This window comes from Centruroides vittatus, unplaced genomic scaffold (assembly GCF_030686945.1).
Source record: "Centruroides vittatus isolate TY-2023 unplaced genomic scaffold, ASM3068694v2 contig_364, whole genome shotgun sequence".
NCBI lineage: Eukaryota > Metazoa > Arthropoda > Arachnida > Scorpiones > Buthidae > Centruroides > Centruroides vittatus.
In genome coordinates, this window is record NW_027122188.1 from 5,492,779 (window position 1) to 5,514,931 (window position 22,153).

Sequence of the window (22,153 nt, forward strand, 5' to 3'; positions counted from 1 at the left end):
AACTGCATATTCTGTTAGTATTTTGCCCACAGGCTGATAATTTGTCTTCTCTCAACTCGGGGCAACATGGTGACACATTTGCCTTCTCTCAATCTTTTTTACCAACTTTCTTATCAACTACGTCCTCGGTCTCTTTCTCTTTTCCTATACGAGTCTTATCTCATATATATTTTCTTTCTTTTTCTTCTTACCTTATCCCAGAAGTAGAATAACAGTACAATTCGTTATTCTAAAGAAGCCTAGTAACGAATCTGCTGCATTCATAAATCGACAATATAACTCTATTTGTATAACGTCTTATAAACAAAAATATAAAATATACATCACTAATCTGGCGTTTTTTGAAACAATATATTGCTTTGTTAAACAAAGATATCTCCAAAATATTATATAAACGAATAGCTTGAGGAAGTTTGTAGAGCTTCGCGGTTGCTGTAGGCTACAGTCAAATGCAGTTGTTGACACACAGTGGAGGGAGTATTAATATATAACAGAGTGACAGGATGCTGATGGATTTTTCTTTAAAAAAAACTGCGGAGTCTTAAGGATATCTGCCCACTATCCCTTACTAAACAAAATGGAAATTAATTCGGCGAATCGAAAGAAAATGCTGAGGTATCATTAAATAAGTCAATTAGTGTCATAAAGTTAAATTCCAGTTTGATACGTTAATGCTCAAAAGAGTGAAAAGTGCATCGGGAGAAATTATATTCGTACCATAATAGATATTATTTAATCGAAACTTGAGTAATAACTAAAATTCTAATTAATTTATTAATTTTCTAAGTTTGATAGTTTGCTTGAACTATTTTAAAAACCTTATTAAAAAGCAAAGTTAACGATTTCTGTTTTCTGTATATCTTTCATTACATCTCGGATGCATCCGGAAATGACAAGAGACAATTTCCTGCACGTCCTCTTCCACTGGATCGATTTAAAAAGTTACAACGTACGACTCGACGGCCGTTGTTACTGTTTACATGACTTTCTGTTTAATCACTTTAAAGTTTTCGTGTCTTTTCCTATACAGCTGATGCCAAGATAGCTGACAAGGTTAAAGAAAGGGATTTGCATTCCAATCTATACGACTTTTTCCTACTCAATAAGGAAAAAAAATGCTAAAACAACTTGTTTAGGAAATGACTATTTGATTGACTAGCAGAAAAAAGCAATCATTGTTTTTTTTTTTTTTTAAAGAATTATACATTAATTATTCATATGCATTTTTGATAGGTGAAAGAGAAAATAAAAAGACTAAGGTTTTATTTAAATTCCAGTAATTTAAACGCATAAATTATTAAAAATCTAATAAATCCAAAGCCTTAAATACTAAGGAATATGCTTACAATAATCTAAATCTGTAAAAAAAAAAAAAAATGACATTTGTAACAATTCTAACGCTTCGGACACACTTGTAATTAGAACTTTACCATCATTTACTGCTATTAACAAGTTTCTTAATAACAATAAATGATAACTTTTCTATAATTATAAGTAAATTTCTGTGATTATTACAGGCTTCCGTGCAAGTTTGTAAGGAGTATTTTTAATTATAACACTTGCCGCATAACGTATGCTTGCGTACAAGTGATCATTTAACACTTTTAATTGATTATAAATCATATATTTAACTACGTGATACTTGCAACTAGCAGTTGTAAACAATGTTCATTATTATAAAAACAGGATCAAGAAGCTGGCAATTAATTTAGCCATTTAATTTTCCTTACTAAATGCTTTAAACCTCTAAATTTCAACAGTAAAAAAAGAAATTCAATATTTATAAAGTGCGCTTACGACTATTTCACTTACGCTACATATCAAGTTAATATTTAATGTACACAAACAAATTTCGCATTTTTCACGTACATAATTTAGAATATTTCGAACTTATTCAATTAAACAACATTTACAATTACATTATTACCTTCAATGCGAGAATTGTAATCATTAACATTCAAGGAGCAAAACAATTACATTTATATACACGTTTAAGTTTGATTATAAAATATTGGAGAATAAGAAAAAAAAAATGTAAATTAATTTCATTCAATAAGATGAAAAATAAACATTTGCATGCAAACCGCGGAATATATTTGTGACATTTGCAAAAGAGGAAATTTCATTAGAAGGCACAAAGAGTCTAGACCGAAAATTAGTAAGTATACGTGCAATTAAATAGAATTAAAACTTAATAAGGAATAGTGCAGATGACAATTATTAGTTATATAATAAACTTGCTTTAGTGTAAATGGCATTTTCGTCGTAATGCAAAGTAAGAAAAATTATCTACGTGTTTTAAATATCAATTTGAATATTTAGAAGATGAAATTAGACGATAGTTATGAATAAACATTGCAGAATAATCAGTTTTCTTACTTTCTAATTCTTTAAATGTTTTAAAAATTAATTTACTACATTATTTTCACTTCATTCTTTTAATTACTTTTATGTATTTTTGTGAATAAATTCATTAAAATTTTACAATTAAAAGTAACATTAAATATTATTAAACCAAAGTAAAAATTATTTACTAATTTAAAAAAGTTAATTATTTTTAAAATTTACAATACAATCAAATTTTTGTAATACAATAAATTTTTGTAATTCCATATTTAGAAAATAAAATAAAATAAAATATTGACGAATAAATAATTAATTAAAATATATAAATAAATATATTTTAATGAGAAAAATGATACATTTTCATTATGTTCTGGATATTTTTACTAATTTTCCAGGCGATTTATTTTCATACTATCCACGGAAGATTTCCCAACCGTTAAACATTACATATTACTGTTATAGTAATGACAATTAAAAGAAAAAACGATAATAAAAATAATTAATTCAGAATTTTTCGTTGTTTTTTTCCCCTCTTTCTTCCGTATGCTAAATATATTATACACTTCAGAAACATTATTAATTATTGATTGGTAATTTAGAAATTTTATAGAGCTACACCCAAAGGATAAACTAGATGGATGATAACATCATGACATTTAGGTTAATAATTCAGTTAAAAACACAAATAATTCTAATTATAATTAAGTTTCTTTTCATTATAATTAAAGTTTTGAAACTGTTGATATTATTAAATTATCTGTAAATATGATTTACCTTTATAAATTATATGAGGGAGTTGACTTGTGAGAATTCTCAGTTCAGAATTTGATAAATCACCAGTCTATAAAAAAAAGAGAGTATATAAAATTAATTAATTCTGAATAAATATTTTTTACTCGTTTAAAGTCAATTTTAATGATAAATGAGTTATTTATCTAAGTTTAAATAACTGGAATTTATGTTATTAATCTACATTAAGCATCTATATTATTCATGTTTTAAAGTTAAAAAAATAAAAATAAAAAGGAAATAATGAAAAGAAAACTTTCCTTTTATCATTGATATTCTCCAATTATTGAGGTTCGAAAAGCTAACAGAGTAGAGTAAATTTATGAATTATAAAGTAATGATAAGAAGAGAATAAAAGCTTTCTTTATATAATTTTTTGTCGTAAAGAAAATGTATAAGAATATTCCGAACTTCAAAGAATTGCCCAGAAGCTAAAGACAATAAGAATTAAAAGGTGCACAGAAGAAATGAAAAGACCTTTTGTCACTATCTGAATATTCTTTTCTCAGTTTTCCGAATGTAATGTGAAGTTGATGCATAACTAATATAACCTTATGCCCTGGAGAAAAAAACGTGTCCACAATAATGGATGACTTCGATTTATATTCTTTGTGCAAAAACATAAAACACTGCTAAAATATCGCGTTCCAATCTCTATGGATGATGTTTTTTTTCTTCTTATGTATCATCTCTAAAGTGTTTTCTAGATAGAAAAGGTATTGACTATATTCTTTTTTCAACAAAGGAATCAAAAAATGTTATTCTTTCCATGGTTAAAAATATCTTGATACATATTTTTACATTAAACAAGAGTTTGAATTTCTTAATTAATAAAGAGATAATTCTAAAATTTTTTTTTCCTTATTCTTTTGCTTCTTAATCTAACTTGACTTTCGATATTTTTTAAATAATATTTTTGAACTTCTCATTAACCGGATTCCCATTCATTTTATGAAAAGAATTAAGTCAATGGTCTCACTAAGAGTAAGGACACGTGAAATATTGCTCGTTATTTTTCTCACTTTAATTAGTTTTATGCATTTCTGAAAGATTTTACTTTATTTTATTTTAGTCTTTTTAAGGTGCATGCAACCGAATCGAAGATGAAAAAAATAATGGGTATTTGTTTTACTAGCATTTGATATTACTTACACATTTGTATATATATATATATATTTATTTATTTATTTATTTATTTTATTTTTTTTTGCATCTTACTATTCACCTAAGGCGTTAATAATTCTTTTGTCTGCATCTTTTTTTTTTACAGAAGGATACATTGTACACATTGTTCTTCTTTGTCTTGAAAGAAAACAAAGAAGAGTATACTTTAACAATCGGACTGTCCATATTCTTAAAACTGAACGAACATGTTTACGCTGTAAATACCTCAGAAAATGATGTCTACCGTGCAATTTCAAACTCATTACTAAATCTTAACTACACCAATATTTCCAACTTTTCTTAAAATCGAATGATGTTTGGAATTTCTTTGTCTTCATTAAATTATAAAGAAATAACCGACTGTTCTCTGGCGTCATTTTCTTTTACTTGTAAAATAATGAGCATGATGCGGTATTCTCTTTTCATTTTGAAGGCAGAAAATAACAAGAAATTTAGGGAAAAAAATTGTCCTTTATATAATTCGATTGTAGAAAAAAAAGTAGAAATGTCTATAAATCAATTTTTAATATCTTTATTTTTACAGAAATGTCAGTAATAAGATAACTACGAAAAAATGTCAAAAGAGGAAAATTAAGATCAATGAAGCAAATGAAATATTTCTTTAAAAAAAAATTGCGAGTACTTTTTACATTAGTATCAAATTTGCGTAGAAAATTTAATTGAGATATTGTTAAGGTACTGTACCGTACAATGGTACAATTTTTTAAACGTCCGATTTACACTAATTGATGAGTAAATTTGTGAAAATTCGTATCTAATTTAGCCGTATTACTTACATTTTAATCAAAATCTCTAATGTTAAATGAACTTATCTCATAAATATCTGAAATATTAGGTCGCTAATATTGCATAATAAATATAACCGACGTAAAATATTTATAATGTCACCATCTGTTGGTAAAATTTAATGAAGTTGGTTCCTAAATCGATCGTTACTTCTCTCATCACGTGACTTTTTCCGGTTACTATCGTTAATTACCAAGTGATTGTGAACTATCCTCTTTTAAAGGGAGGGGGGTTGAAACGGGGATTAGTCCATCCGCATTCTAAAACCCGAAGAGAGACAAGATATTTATCAATTCTGTCTGACCACACCTTTTCGTTGTAAGGTATATGACGGTTTATAACCATTCTTGAAATATAAATTATGATGAAGATTGTTGAAATGTTTCGTGTAACTATTCAGTTAATAAAGAAACATTGGTCATTTGTCTTAAGTTTCTTCCGGATAAATTTTTCTTGTGTTAAAATTTTGATGGTGAAAAGTATAAAATTTCTTTTGATCTATTTATAACGTTGTATCCAACCAATTTTTTTTCGGGAAATAATCCCGGTTTTTAGACTTTTATTACCTGTAAGAGAACGGCAATACCAACAACACCTTCACTTCTCCTCAATGACAATGCTTCTGTTAGATTGTTGTACAGATCGCAATTGTAGCCGAGTATTTGAAGCTAGAAATAGAAGAAGAAGAAGACATAAAAAAAAGTAATTTTAAATATTTATAACATCATCTAAAGTTATATTCAAAATTTCTTATTTTAAACTTTCGTTTTGTAATTTATTAAATTTGGAACATTTCCATTAAAAAAATCAAAGTGAAAATTTATCGAAAAACTATTATACAAGATAAAGGAAAAATTTAATATTAAAAATTTTTATAAGATCAATTTCGAATGAACATCCGAGACACTATAATTTTTATTCAGTTTCATCAACTCTTAAAACCATTCTGTATTGATTTCGAGCTTTACCATTATCGGGTGGGATGGAGAATTGTCCACCAAAGGAAAGAGTTGAATCGATTTTGCACCTTCTGTTCGCAAATATTGTTTTCCTATATCACAGTGACCGTAAGTGCTACCCCTGAGAGTACTCTTTCATATACAAGCCGCACTTGATATCTTTATTTGTGCTCTGATAACATAATATGTAAAATTATACCATTATAGACATTTATAGAATGACGATTCGATTGAGAATAATCCTCTCTGATCCTATTTTATCCAATTCGCATTACGATCGTGGATAAGCAATAAGTTTCATTCTGAACCTACTGTAATGTTCTTATAGAGCCATACGAGTGAGTGTTAGTATCTATTTTAAGGAAAGAGATAAATTTGAATACCTGTTTTATGTATAATGGTATTAATAATGGCCCGGACGTTTAATATAATTAAACTTTTATTAAACGGGATATTCATTCGAGCGAATAGGAAGGTTTTTTTTTCCTCTTTTTTTTAAGCGTAGATGGGCCATCTTCCGAAATATATTATGTGATCCTATTGCTTTAAATTGAACCACGTCCAATTCTTCTTCTTCTTCTTCTTTCAATGTTCATTTCTTGGAGAAGATGAAAGGCTCGGGTCATTTCAGATTTTCCAATTCGGCAAAATGACTCGGGAAATTAAGATTTAATTTTCACTTGCCAATAAGACTCGAGGAAATAGATTTAGTTTGAATTGTCATTTTGACTGCTTACACCTCTTAAACAATCTTACAGAAAGAGGGCCGATCTTTGCTATCATCTTTAAACTTCAACACTCGACCTCATTCAATGGTAGAAGGTGGGGGATTCGGTAGAAGAAATCGTTCTCAAATGCTTTACCGTAAGGTGAATGGGGAATCGAATTCTCAAATTGTTTTCGGATATCTACGAAAATGCCTAAAAGATTTTTTTAGACAAAAAAAAAAATGTATCCATTCTATTCTTGCGGAAAATATAGAAACTCATTGTCCATCCGAAGTGCCCTCGTTTTCTAAAGATGTAGCATTCAATCGATAAAGAGCGGATACAGGATACTTATATAATCGATTAGAGATTCCTAAAAGAGAGTTTAATATAAGGAAAATTTCTTTGATACTTCTTACCATTGATAATTGTAAGATAAAGAAAGTTAACGAAGCATTATTATTAATTGAAGAATAATAAAAATTAATCAAAGAAAATTCGAAAAATTTTCATGCGAGAAATAGAGTCTCACGAAATTGTATTCTTTTAATATAAATTTCGTTACATTTTATCACGCAATTTTATTTTATTAGGCATCAAACAATTGGAAATCAATCGGAAAATGAATAAGAAATGAAAATATAAAAAAATAATTGAAAAATTTTTAATAATTTTTGAATGTTTCAATAATTCAAAAAAATTTTACATTTTCATTCATTTTCTGGATAAGTTTTTTCCCCTTTTCTTTTTGTTATTCATTTCTTTCAGAATTTAATTCTATGCATCGATAACGTAGAATTTAATTCTGAATGAATAATAAAATTGAAAATTTTAAATTTAATCAGTGGATGAATGAAAATTCGAAATTTTTGAATGATTGCCAATTTAAGCTGAACCAAAAAATGAATGAAAATTGAAAATTAAACCAATTTTTTAAAATTTAATTTATAAATGGACACGAAAAAAAAAATTTGAATAGTAAAAAGGTTAAAATTAACTAAAATATTAAGGAAACTTGACAATTACGACTAAAATTTCTAAATATTAATAGAATTTATCTTCAGTATGTATTAATAATTTACATTCTTTTATCTTTTCTAACGTCATAAATGCTAATTCATTCAAATTTCTGTGCATTTATTACTTTACTTTTAATTTTTATTCAGTTAAATTCAAAATTTATTTTATACATTTCAATTAAATTTTAAACTTTCAATTATTTAGGAAAAGAAAAAAAAATGATCAATTTCCATTCAGTTACTGATTAAATATTCGTTGAGTACATGCGAAGTACAATTTCTATTATTATATTATTTTTAATATTAGCAAAATAAAATTGCGTGGTGGAACGTAAGGAAAAATATTCAACACATTTGTATTTATATTTTTGAATTTTAAAGATGGCGTATGTAAGAAATTGTACTTGTAACACAAGAATACGAAAACGTGTAGGTATGTGTATATATTATATGGGATTTTTTAGTATAAATCAGATCTTGCACTTTGCTTTTTCTGATGTAGAAGAATTCGGTCGATTTGTTCTAGTATCTAGTTAGGTTCCCAACTCACGATGTCAGAACGTGGAAACACAACAAATATAAAACGGAAACACCACATCAACCCAACGCTATCCTTGTTAGAGGAGAAGTGCAACATTCGGTCTCAACGTGGCGCAGGTGTGTGATTCTCTAGGGGATAATTGGCTTCAAGAAAACGATATTATGTCCCAAGTGTACTTCCCTCCATCCCACAGATCCCGTAAATAAAGGGGATGGGGTAAGTTCTTTCCCTATTCACTTCACTCGGCTCTAGAATCCGTGTAATGGAAGGTGAATGAATCCCTGGAGAGTAGAGCAAGAGAAGGCTGCCGGTTGCCTGGCAACGGCAAGTTGGAAAATGACCGCAAATGGGGTCAGTTAATTAACCAAGTCCATCTTTTCTCTTTTTCAGAACCAATGGTCAGCAAGGTAAATAACTCAAGAAAAGATTCACTACCAAAAAAGGAAAGAAGTTTGATTTTTCTATTCTCTTAAAACTTTTTTCTGTACGGAAAAACATTACATATTTATTTATACCTTTTAAATTTACTCAAATTTAAATTAATAGCGATATCTAAAATTTCGGGTTTATTCTGTTTATTTGAATTACTATAATATATTGTAATTAAATTTGCAAGTTTTATGGGGAAAAAACCCGTCTTTTTACATCTCATTTTGGTAAAAGCACTTTAAAAACTTATTCTTTGGTTTATAAAGTAAATTTTTTAAAAATAAATAATAATATTTAATATATTTATAGAATCCAAAATTAATATATATTGCTTTAAATACTGTATAAAATAACAATGAATTAATTACATGAATTTAATACTCAAAAATTCTATTATAAACATTTTTAAAAAATTTTGTGTGTTTTCTCTTGGCAATTGACGGCCTTTTTAATCATCCCATTGTGGATTCGGACAATGAGGGTGGTGAGGGATGGGGCCCGATATATTCGGTACAACATATCGGGCCCCGCTTATAAAAACATTTTTGGAAGAGCTGGGATCGATCCTAAAGAGGAGCCAAATGGCCCCATTATAAATATTTCAAAAAAATTAAGATTTTAATGCTGTTCATTTACGTTCAATATTGGAGAAGTTTAACATATTATTTAACATTAATAAAGTGATGAATAGTTTAAGTTATATTCTCATTCCATCAAGTTTTAGTTTTATTGACGTTTAGTTCTGTTATGTTATATTATAATAAATTATAAATTACTGTGAATAGTGTTAATAAAGTTTATATGTGCCTATTGCAATTTTACCTCTGCGGGAAAGGCATGTCCAGCAATAATGTGTTCCGATCCTCGATCATCTGTCCGTCCATAATGTAAATGTAGTTCTTGAAATCGGTACCTGTAGGATAAAGGACCGCCAGTGATGTTTACTGTTGAAGTAGGTGCTAATGATCCCACTCGGAAGAGGACACCATGACCCGTGTTTGTGATCGTACCACTAACCTACAGATTAAATAAATTACTCTTAATATAAACAGTAATATATTTATTATATGTTTAAAAAATTTTTAAATACATTTATTATTTTTTTTTTAATTTATCAAATAAAAGCACACTTAATTAAGTTTCATTAACTAATATATAAAATGCACTTAATTATAATTTTCAAATTAAATTCTCAGTTTTACATATTAAATTATAATCAATCGATCTCTCGGTTAATAAATCAAATTTTATTAATTATTGCATATATTTTTAATGACAAAATTTCGGAAAAAGTATACAACGATTCATTAAAGAAATAGTGCACAATATTTCTTAAATGGTGCAATAAATATATAATTATAATTATTTTTTAAAAAATCCTTATAATTATTAATGTTCCTTGTAAAAATTGCTCTGTTGAGTATGAAGATTGTCTTACAATTTGTTTAAATTCCTATTCCTATTAATACGTCATGAGTTGGAAGTTGTATTGTTCTCGCTTGCTTGTCACCTGGGATACAGAATTTCGATTGAAAATGAATTAAACAATTTTCATTTCAATAAAATATCGAAATCTTTACAAAATTCATTTCCAATTACACGTAAACAAAATTGATGCATGCTGTAATTAAAAATAACGTCACGTTTTAAAATTGTATTAAAAAATAACACTTTATGAAGAATTTCTTTTTTTAATTTTATGAGTTAGAAAAACTTTCCTTCGTTAAATTAAAACTCTGTTTAGTCAAGTTAAGAGGAAAAAAATAGGAGAAAAAATATAAAATAATGTGGTAAGTACTTCCAATCCGAAATTAAGAACGGGACTTCATTTGAATCAACGTGATGTTAGGTACTGTAGATCTCACAGAAAAAGCAATTCTTTTCTCTTATTTCTTTTATATTTATTTAGTTTTTAAAGATTATGGCTTAGTGGAAGTAGTCGTTTAAGAGAAATGCCATAATAGATATATTAAATGGAGAAGGATTAAGGGAAACCGAAAAAGAGATAAACAGATAATGAGAGATAAACAAGATTTATTTACGGTCGAAAAACTATTTATATAAGAAATTACCTTCGCTGTCTTAGTGAAGAGAAAGCAGATTATTTAACACCATAACAACTACTGAACAATAGGAAAAAAATTAGAACATTTCGTCATTGTCTAATTGCTGAAAAATCAGTCAACTTTAATAAAATTTTATTGAATTTTTGATGTGATTGTTTCGACTACAATTACTTTAAAACGTAACTTAATCCACGCACTTAAAAGGTAACCATTCTTGTTTATTACCATAAATAAGAAAGAAATCATTGAAAATCAAGCAAGATTTATTTTATTCAAGTAGATTCAAATCCGAAGGCTATAACAGTCCATTTGACTAATGGTGTAACCATTCCGGACCTTACTACAGTCGCTGTAAACCAACATTAATGTTTGTAGTAAGGACACATGCCACCTTAAATCATCTCAAAGTAACCAAGTGCAATTCCCCGAGTGCTACCTGCGGAAAGGACCTCAATCCATTTCCGAATGGAGGAAAAAAAAAGACAGATAAACTTAGCTGTATTGTCACGCTTCCTACATTTAGACCTTTTTTCTTAGCTTTCTAGAAGTTGCTAAACTTTCCCTTTTTTTAAAGCCTTAACACCATTTATATACGTATATAAAGAAAAAAATATATATATATATTAAAAATACACAAAATTTAAAATTATTTTTAAAGTTTTACAGAATAATTTTATCGATAAATGTTTTAACAGTTGGAGTTTAAAATTTAAAAATTGCGATAACAAATTGTTTAAAAAAAATTGCTTGTTATGCATGGAGACATTGGTTTATTTTGAAAATAAATTTTCTAGAATTTCAGAGTTGACTCGGACTCCTATCGAGTGAGACATTTTGCATGGTTAGTGGGCCTAAGTTATCAAACTAACCTACTTTATATTCCGCTTTCATCTAGGATGAGTTCAAATCGTCGAATTATCCATCGGATGCACACTCGAAAAGTATTTCAAGTAAATTTATGTTATTTGCATAAGTAAATATATTTTATTCTGATTTAAAGTATATTTAATTCCTACATTACGCATTAACTTTCACGTCGTGTAACCTTATCAGCTCTTGATGTATATATTGCATGCCAGACTTTTACTCTCTGATTCATAACATTCTCTGGCATGAGTGGAATAATATATGATTTTATGCTACATATATATTTCAACAGTTAAAAATAGCATACTAACAACAAACATAAATATATTAATAGTTTACATTTTTATAATGAATTTTAAGCATTGTTTTTTTTATTAATAATTTACGATGTGTTATATTTAAATGCGTGCTCAAAATAACGAAAGATTTAATTGTTTAATCACGTTTTAATTCGAAGAAACTTGAAAAACTGGAGTAGAATTTAAAATATATATTCGTGGCATTGTAATTTTATTTTTTTTATTTCAGATAATTTTTTTTTAAATATAGAAATACAATTGTGGAATTTTTTAACTTGCTGAAAGAAGGATTCTTCATAAACACATGTGGATGAAGATTCAAACGGTTTAACATCGATTTAAAAAAAAATAAAAAAGAACTGTTCAATTCACATCAAGCAACCAGGCGTGTTCTTCAAAAACCTCTACGAATGTTCGTCTCTTTTTTTTCTTTTGTTACCACAAATCGCTTTTTTTCTTTACCTCGTCTCGACTTCTTGCAAGTTTTTTATATGATGGTCAATTTACAGCAAACCATTGTGATAAATACAACGATTCTGAAAATTGCTACTTAACTCACCTCCACGAATTACTATCTAAATTTATTCCCTTTTATATATTTTAGAAACAATTTTAACTTCGTGTAGCATAAACCCGAAACAATTTTGTTTATTCATAAGAATGATCTACATACAATAATAATAATAATAATGTTAAAATATTATATACATTTATAGCAATTTTATTTACTTTTAATATCATACAGTAATATATTATTAAAATTACATAAAATTGTTTAAAATATGTATTATATTTTTAAAGTTATCGAGTCTAGAGAACACGAAAATAATATTATTTATTCATAAAAATAAGCTAAACTCAATAATATGTTACACGATAACATTAAGAATAAATAAAATTACAATTCTAGTAAATAGAACTTTTTATTTATTTATTTTTATTTATATTCTTTTCTAAAGTCTAAACGATGGGATTTAGCAATATTCTTACAAGATATTATTTTGTCTTTAAAATTAATATTAATAAGTGAATTAAATCTATTTATTTTAATTGTTTTTTTTATTTATTTAAAAAGTTATCAAGTTATTCAATATACCAAGTATAAAACAAATTTTAAATGATTTTCTATAAAAGAATAAATTTTAATGTAACGTATAGTAAATATGCTCGTTCTTATATACTGTATTGAATTCTTGTTAGAGTCACGAAAGAGATTTCAAACATAATTTAATATAAAAGATAAATATATAATATAAATAACCTGAATATAATAGGAGCCATAAAAAATCCACTTATAATGCTACAAGTCTAATTTTATCATTTTATCTTCTTTCATTTTGAAAGGGTTCTCTCTACATTCAAGAATGGAACAATAGATTGTGTGTATAAAAACTACCGACTTTCAATCTAATATATTTTGCCAGAGGAAATATGTGAAAGTATAACGGAAAAGATAAAAGTTTATTCTATATATGACCCACTATTTTGATTTTTTAACCAAAAAAAAAAAAACTGTGACGGATTTAGGGGGCAAGTTTAAAAGTTCCATTTCGAGAAGCACTAACTAAAACATTTTTTTTTTTTTTTTTTATAGAAGCTATGCATTAAATATTCTTCGAAGAATATACGAATAAAAATCAGTGACCTGAAAAATAAGAAATCTTAATTTTGTTCTGGATAAATAGCAATGATCTTGTAAGCTATTTCTGCTGAAGTATTTTTAATACTTTGGGAGTAAACTCATTGATTTTTCTTATACAGTTATTTAAATTTTATTTTCTGGAAAAAATGAATAATAGTTCTTGTTCTTTATTCAAAATCCGTTCAACTTTTATCAATATTAACAATTTAAAACGTTGACAAATATTTGAAATGATTTATCAACAAAATTCTTAATTGCGGTTTTCTGTTTGTGTAATAACTTAATGCAAAAGCAAGAATATTAAATAGAATATTATAATTTTCATTTGTTTACTTAGCATTTTTCAATTTGAAATAACTAATTTGCTTATTTCGTTTAAAGTTTTGAAGTTGTAGAATAAAATTATTTGCTTTTCGAACATTTTAATGCAATTTAATATCAATGAATCGTAATGTTTCTGTTTTTCATTAAAAAAAATCATATAAGCATAATATACATAATTATTCTATAATTAATGAATTAAATATAAATTATTTTTTTTCATTTAATAGTAAAATATTAAATTTTCAAGTACACATTACATAGAAATAGTTAAAAATTACCTTAAATCAGGAGTTCTTATCCTGGTATCCACGAACCTCTTAGGGGTGGATTTAAGAAATCCGTGGATAAAGTTCAACTATTCTATTAACTTGGAGAAAAATTAGGTTTATTTTCACTAACATCTAACTATAATTTAGCATTTATTTCAATTATCTATGTAAACAACAAACCACAGTAGTGTTAGATAGAATATCTGTGATTTTGTCACCAACAGAAAGCATAATTATATTCATATGAAATTATAAATTCCACATCAATTATTATACCCTTTTATAACTGTATTTTAATATAATTGTTTCCTTTATGATCATACATACACATTTATTTTTATGCAGTTTTAAGTATTATTCTGAGAAATGGACCATGGGCCTTTCATCAGTTTGCCAAAGGAGTCCATAACACAAAAATACCACTCTTTAAACATAATAATTGAATAAAAATAGTTTATATCGTATTAATTAATAACTTTAGAAAAATATATTTTGTTTAATTTATACGTAGGTTTAAGTTATAAACATTGATAACATTGGTAGGATTTAAATATAAAAATAAATATTTTTTTGTTGAAATACAATCCGCTGTTTCTTCTATTTTCAAATCCACTTTTGTCTATATTCTTCGAAATAAAAATATCTTCCGAAAATTCCTTATATTATCATATTGAAAAGTATAAAACCGCATCAATATAAAAAGTGAGTATTCTATAAAAATTTTTATTTTAGATATTTCAAAAAATATTTACATATTTATATGGGATAGTGATAAAAATGTGAAAATATTATAGTAAATATGCGGCATATCTGATATATAAACAAATAATAAATAACACTAATATTAAAAGAAGGAAAAAATACAGAAATATTTAAGATTCTTTAAATCCTTCTTTTAATTTTAGAGTGACTTTTAAAATATTGAAAGAAACACTAAATATTCAAAAGAAATATTTGATTTTTAAAAAATAAAATTCAGATAAGTTTTTTTTTCCTTCTAAATTTAACTAAATTTTAAATTTGAATTTTTTTTTCCTCCTTTATTGATCTTATACAAAAATTCGCTCTAGTAAAACTAATTTTGTAATTCTGTATAAAATCAATTAGAGCGTAATAATAATAATAATATAAAAAAAAGATTTCTAGATTTATGTATAATGTATATTAATTAAATAGATCAAATCGCTTTAGTCGTGTTAATTCATGCATACATATTGTTGGTTAATATATAGGGGAAAAAATTAAATATCTGTATAGTTTAATTCATATAAATATAGGTTTTATAATTAAAAAAAATTATGTTTAGTATAATGGTTGGATTTTAAGATTTTAAGAGAAAGTTATTAAAAGGATGGAAATGTTTTATATAAGAGTGCATTACTGTAAAGAAGTATTTCGATTGATTTCAGCGTCTTTATTATTTGCTAACCCAAGAGTAATATCAACATGACGACAGTGTATACCTTTTCCCTTCATGCTAACCGAGAGCATATTGACTGCTTCCTGTGCAAAGACATAGACAGTGAGTCCAATAAGTCACAAAGAAGATTTCATATTCTAAAATTTCCAACCGAAAAAACTGTATAAGAAACAGGTGTATTAAAATTGAACCGATAAAATTTCTTTTGTAAAATAAAATAAAATATAGGAAGAATTATTTATCCAGCATTTTTCTTGTGGTCGATCCATACATCTGGTTCTGTTTTGACTAAGAAACGGATCTAAGGTTAATTAATTTTAAATCCCTGCCCTTCCATTAACTTCAATCGTAGAGATATATGTAACAATTATCTTAGAAGGTATGATTACTGCTCTAGCGTAGTATTAATCGTCCATTATCCAGACCACTATAGCAAATTGGCCGTTTGTTTTGATTTCCTGGAAGTCGGCTTCTCTGTTTAGAACATTATTATTATTATTACTGTTATAAACAGTATTTGTTTTCATATGCCGTAGAAACAATTTCCCGAAACAGTGTTAATAAAATAGAGTGCGAGTGAACGATGTTGTGACGACACGCCTTATTGGATGTCGAAAGACGAGGAAAAGAAGTTAACGTTTTGCTTATCCTGTATGCTGACGTTATGTCTATCAATCATTTCCGTGTTAAACAACTTCTCCTTTCGATTGTACGGCATACCACGTGATCGATGGTAGTCAAACAACTCTCTTTCCCCTTTTTGTCTGTGAAACCGCTAACGTTATCGCCGTTTCTTCAGTAACTGATTGAATGAGATCACGAAGAAAAATCGATGATGCCGCTCTTTGTCTTTACTATTTTTAGCTATTGTTTTTCGTCCGAGTTCTTAAAAGACTTCCTAATTTTCTCTTTTGTATTTAAAAAATTCAATGATTAAGATTAGCCGTGATAAATGAGCACTCATTGTGTTTCTTTGATCGTTTCTTTAAACATTTTATCCTCATTAAAAAAGAGTCGCTTGTAATTACGCCGGAGGACGTATGAACTTATTTATTCGGCGTGATTCTCGTGAAAAACAAATAAAACACGGTCTATGTAAAAATAATTTGCCGTGAGTTCTTCGGTATCTCAGCCTTTATAAATTATCTTAATAACACAAAAAATGCGTATAATTAAATATAAAAAATTTTATAGATGAAAGCTTACACAATGTTTAATCCAAGTTTCAGAAAATAGTTATTTTCTTTAATAAAATTATATTTAAAATTAGGAAACATTTAACTACATAAAAAAACAATTAAGTAATAAATTATACATATATAAAATATAGACTATAAGAGGAAAAAAACAACCCGAAATTGCCAAAAAAATGTCACCAAGAAAAATATTAAACTTATCAATAACAAAACTATTCCGTAATTATAATTATATAAATGTTATTTTCTATACAAAGAATATTGAATAAATATTATATAAGCTAATCGTAGATAAAAATAACTGGCAAGAACCTATCTGACACAATATAAATGAAGACAAACGGTATTAGAAATGTACGGTGCATCTTATGAAACAAACAAGTTAATACGTTATAAATAAAGCTTAGTAGAAAGATGATGTAAGAAGCAGCAGCAGCAGAATTCATACATTTCTGATAACTTATCTTATTTTGATCCAAATTTATAAAATATTAAAAAATGTAGAGTAAAGAAATAAACTGTTTATAAGTGAAAACTATGAAAAAATTACTTTTTATATTATTATTATAATAGACATTTGTGAGATACAAATGTATTTTGATCAAAGCAGAAACTTTTATTTGAAGGATCTTTCGCAAAGAATATGTTTTGTCGATCCCTATAGACACGCTTAGTTGATTCTTTTGACATCGATCCACAAATCACCAACTAAGGGAGCCAATTATCTAGGGCGCCTCTCTATATAATCAGATTATGGGTTCCAAACTCGACAATTTTCCCAATACTTCTTCCTCAGCAAAAGTTTCCTCGAATTTCTGAACTAGATTAAAAATTAAGGAAATTTAATTTTGTAAAATGATATCGTTACCCGTATACGGTTTGGAATTTTCATAAAGATTTCAATATACGGAATTGTCTTATGATCTAGTATATTTTTTCCTATTGTATTTTACAATATTCTCTTTCTTTCTTGTCTAAAGTTGTATAGCAAAAATAACACGACTATTGAATTTTTATTCTCGGAGGATAGTGAAGAAAACGTCATGGTTATCTTTCACTTATCCACTACTCGCGGATAATGCTTATTCCCAAGACTTTTTTGTGTGTAGAATCTCAATCGTTTCACCTATCGAATGAAACAAAAATAAAGGGAAAAAAAGGAGTTTTTCGTTTGTTAAGTTTTATTCAATTCATGTCACTTTAAATTGTCAATGAATAGTGAAACAAAAAGTACCCGTTTCTCTTCTAAATCTAAGCTGGAGGAAAACAAATTTACTATAAAAATATAAATAGAATTATTGATCAATTTAACTTTAAAATTTTTAAATCAATTTTAATATCGACTTTTTATCAGTAAAGATCTAGAAAACTAATGTCGAAAAATTTTTCCTGATATTCAAGATAATTATTATTATTATTATTTTTATCTTGGAAAAGTTATACTGCTGTATTTATTTTTAAAACAAGAACAAGAATTTCTATAATTTCTATAATGTTTCCCCCTTCGTACTTAACGATACAAACTATAAATATCGGATTTTTCAGTCTATTTTATTGTTAAAACTTTATATTTATTTTCTATAAAATTAAATTTCGAATACGTTATCTTATTATTATTTTTTTAAGATTTTTCTTTTAATTACACAGAGAAAGAATAGAAGATTGGACTAGAATTAAAAGCGATAGCGTTATCTTTAAACTATCTGAACATTTTCCATTATAGATCAAGCGGTAAATATTTATGAAACGAGCTGTCATAGCATGAAAACCAAGCAACTGTGATACATTGCTTAATTAAAATTACAGTAGTGAAATCCGACATTATTAAAGTAAATTACCTGGCAAATAAATATTAATTGAAGATCTCAAAATAAAATTTCTTAGCAAGATTTGACAAAATTTTTGTATTCTACACTCGTTTCAAAAGCTTGTTTTATAGAAATGAAGGGAGGTTGAGAAGTTTTAACTCACTTTATAAGAGTCAATTCAATATAAACAAGTTTTCGTATGCCAAATGAAATATATGTTTTGAAAGAAAAATTTTTCTGATATAACGTATATGAAGTGGGTCTAGTGTGGGAGCAACAACTTCTTGTATTGCCAACATATTCCCCAGAGACCGGCAGATCCAAGCCATAAAACCTAACTGCACAGAAGGTTCTACAGTAGAACGAGAGCAGCAGGTAAGTGAAGCAAGTCCAAGAGTACTTTTACGTCTTTAATTTCAGACTAGGTTTCCTTTCCCACGGGATCCAACGCCTAAAACAAACTAATAAACAACGTACAAGTGCAAAAGGTTCACATCTTTCTCCCTCGCTCGCTGATTGATTTCTTATTTTATTTTATTTTTTATTAAGATATTAAATTATAAATTAATTGTTTACATAAACTGTAGAATATTGTATTTTATATTGTGTAAATATGTAAAAATTGCGTGAAAAAATCCTCTATTTATCTAATTAACACTTCACAATCGTATAATAATTTATACGACATTACTGTATATTGTGTAAATTCTACAATTTCGTCTTAATGTATGATCTTCGTACTTTTTTTTTATTTCTTTTAAAATTCTGCATTTTTACTCATTTTTAATTTATAAAACTTTTTTTGTACAAAAAAACTTATGAATTTATCTAAAATATCGATTAGAAATTCACAAAAATGTATTCGCTTTTACAGTTTTTAAACTTTAAATTTTGTTTGATCAAATTCATTTTTTATTGCTTTAACCTATCCTCTGTACTAGCAAAAATATTGATAGATTTTTTTAAATATCCATTAAATCTTTATAACTGAATTTTTATATTGGAAAACAAGCACCCATAAAGCTCTCTGAGCGTTAGGCTTTAGCAGAGAATTGAATATTTAGGGAAATATTCTACGAATTTTCACTATGTGTCATGGGATAAATCAAAGTGAATGTTTTTATTTTTTATTTTTATTATTATTTTTTTTCATCTCGTACCCCTTAACATCTATTTTTCAGTTTAAAATTTCACGCATTGCAGAGAAGTTGCAAGTGTTTCTATTATCACTCCCGAAATAAGATTTACAGAGCGAGTAATTCTCGATAATTTCTTCAGCACTCAATAAAAATCGAATTAATTTACAGAATTGCATTTAAATTTTGATCAATATAAATCAGGCAAATTTAAATTTAAAAAAATTAATTAATAATAAAAGGCTTGAGATAAATTAAAACAAACAGAAAAGAATTACGAGAAGATATTTTTAACAATTAAAAAAGAAGGGAGAAAAAATCCAAAACTAAAATGAAACTTAAATATTTATTTTATTATATATTTTTTTAAAGAATTACGTTTAAAAACTGAAATAAATAAAAAAAATTATGATTAGAAAATAGTTATTATTTTAAAAGATATAAAAATAATTGCGATTTTAAACTTTTGTTAAGCAAACAGATAAAAATAAGTTTTATATAGTTTCTATTAAATTCAACAAGAAAAATAATAATAGAAAATTTCTAGATATTTGATACTTTCTATAATCTATTGTACAAAGTTTTGAATAGTTTTTTTTTTTTGTTTTTTTCATCCCTTTTTTGTTCTTTCATATTACTTTCCACGTGTAACTTATACGTTATTTTTATGTGGCCATAAAAATATCTGACGTATATCCATCAGGAAATAGGAAATCCAGCAATAGGGAAAAAAAAAGAAAAATAAAAAGAAACCCGAATAAAACCAAGCCAGTATTATCCAAATCTTACAGCTTATGGGAGTGTGAAGGTCACTATCGGGTTCAACTATGTTCTATCGCTCTTACGTCAACACGGGAACTATCGGAACGATATGAAAAGCGCGGACTTTGCACTCTCATCCATCAACACGGTATTGAATGCTTTTCTTTTAGAAATTTCTCTTATCCTAGAATTTCAAGATGAAACAATGCAAGTGGAAATAGATACAGTGGTAAACTTTACTCGGTTTCTACGAATACAAACAGGTAGAAGATATTTTTAGATCTGTACTTTGTCAAAGATTCGCAAAACATCAAAGTAATAGAAGAGAGTGATGCGACGGAATTTATTTTCTTGTTTTGAAGATGATAAAGTTTTGAATTAAAGAACATCCGGTATATAAATAGTTTGTTTATTTTCCTTCTTACTGTAAACAGCAGTATTGATAGAGTGATAAAAATCTGAATTCCATTCGGGAAAAACTTTTTATGTAAAATGTAAAAAAAAAATTGCATTAACGTCTTGAATAGTGTTATATACAGTAAAATCTGTGTAAACCGGAACGAATATTTTTCCAGTTTGGCAGATTTCCGCTTTAAACGGGGTTTTTTCCGGATGCAATTTAGACCTATAAATTCCTACTGTCTGTCCTTCTTTAATATTGAGAATGGTGTTAGATAAATGAAAGTCGAGACCGGATATGGACGGTTTAGGAGCAGGAGGCCTCGATTAACTGCAGTTACTTTATAGATATGATCCAGAAGTTACGTTATTTAAATTGAAAAATTTCTGTTTAAACAGTTAGATAAAATGACAGACATGACTCTATTGTTAACAGGAAAAGTATGATGCACAGGGGCAGGGAGAAGATACTACTAAAATCAAAGCCTATATTTTAAAAGTAAATAGATTAAAAATTGCACCCCCGCATTGTGCCGACGTAACAATAAGTAATTGCTCGTTTTAACAGAAAATCGCTCCGTTTCGAAAAATTTTTCCCCTTTTTATTCCGGTTTTACTGTGTATATATAGAATTTTATATTATAAGAATAGTAAGTTTAAATATTTTAACTTAAATTAAATATAAATTTTTTAAAATAATAATTTATAATTTTGATTCATTTTCTTGCATTTTAAAATATGAAAACAATTTATTTTTATTATATTGATAATTAATTACTGTTTACGTTAAAATTGCTACAAACGGTATAGAATAATTCATTTTGCGTCAACTGTGATATATTATTAGGGAAAAAATCTTTGTTTATTTATATAAATTATTCGTTAGATGTATAGTAACCAATGTATTATTTACTAAATTATAAAAAGTTAATAAAACAAAAACAATTATATGTCTCATCTTTGATATATTTTTAATAAAGCAAAGATAATCTTTTTATCGCAGCCAATAATTGATTTACAAATTAAATTAACGAGAATTCCGATTGAATAATTAATTCCCCTGTTTTCTAACGAAATTATTTAATAAAGAAAACGGAAATATTATATAATATTCATATGTATGCATCACCTCGTAGTATTTACAGTATATATATATATACAAATACTATGCGAAATATTGACGTTAGTAATACATTTCAAAGCT

At 26.8% G+C, this 22,153-nt stretch overlaps 1 protein-coding gene across 1 annotated transcript in view; it reads right to left on the minus strand.

The window, feature by feature from the left end:
• Positions 1–22,153, minus strand: part of LOC136975151 (carbonic anhydrase-related protein 10-like) — a 100,913-nt gene that overhangs the window by 25,250 nt on the left and 53,510 nt on the right. The window contains exons 4-6 of the mRNA XM_067270179.1: positions 9,584–9,778; positions 5,673–5,774; positions 3,121–3,187 (exon numbers count right to left, since the gene is read on the minus strand). Of these exons, the coding sequence (XP_067126280.1) occupies positions 3,121–3,187; positions 5,673–5,774; positions 9,584–9,778 (364 nt within the window). The remainder of the gene's footprint in view (positions 1–3,120; positions 3,188–5,672; positions 5,775–9,583; positions 9,779–22,153) is intronic.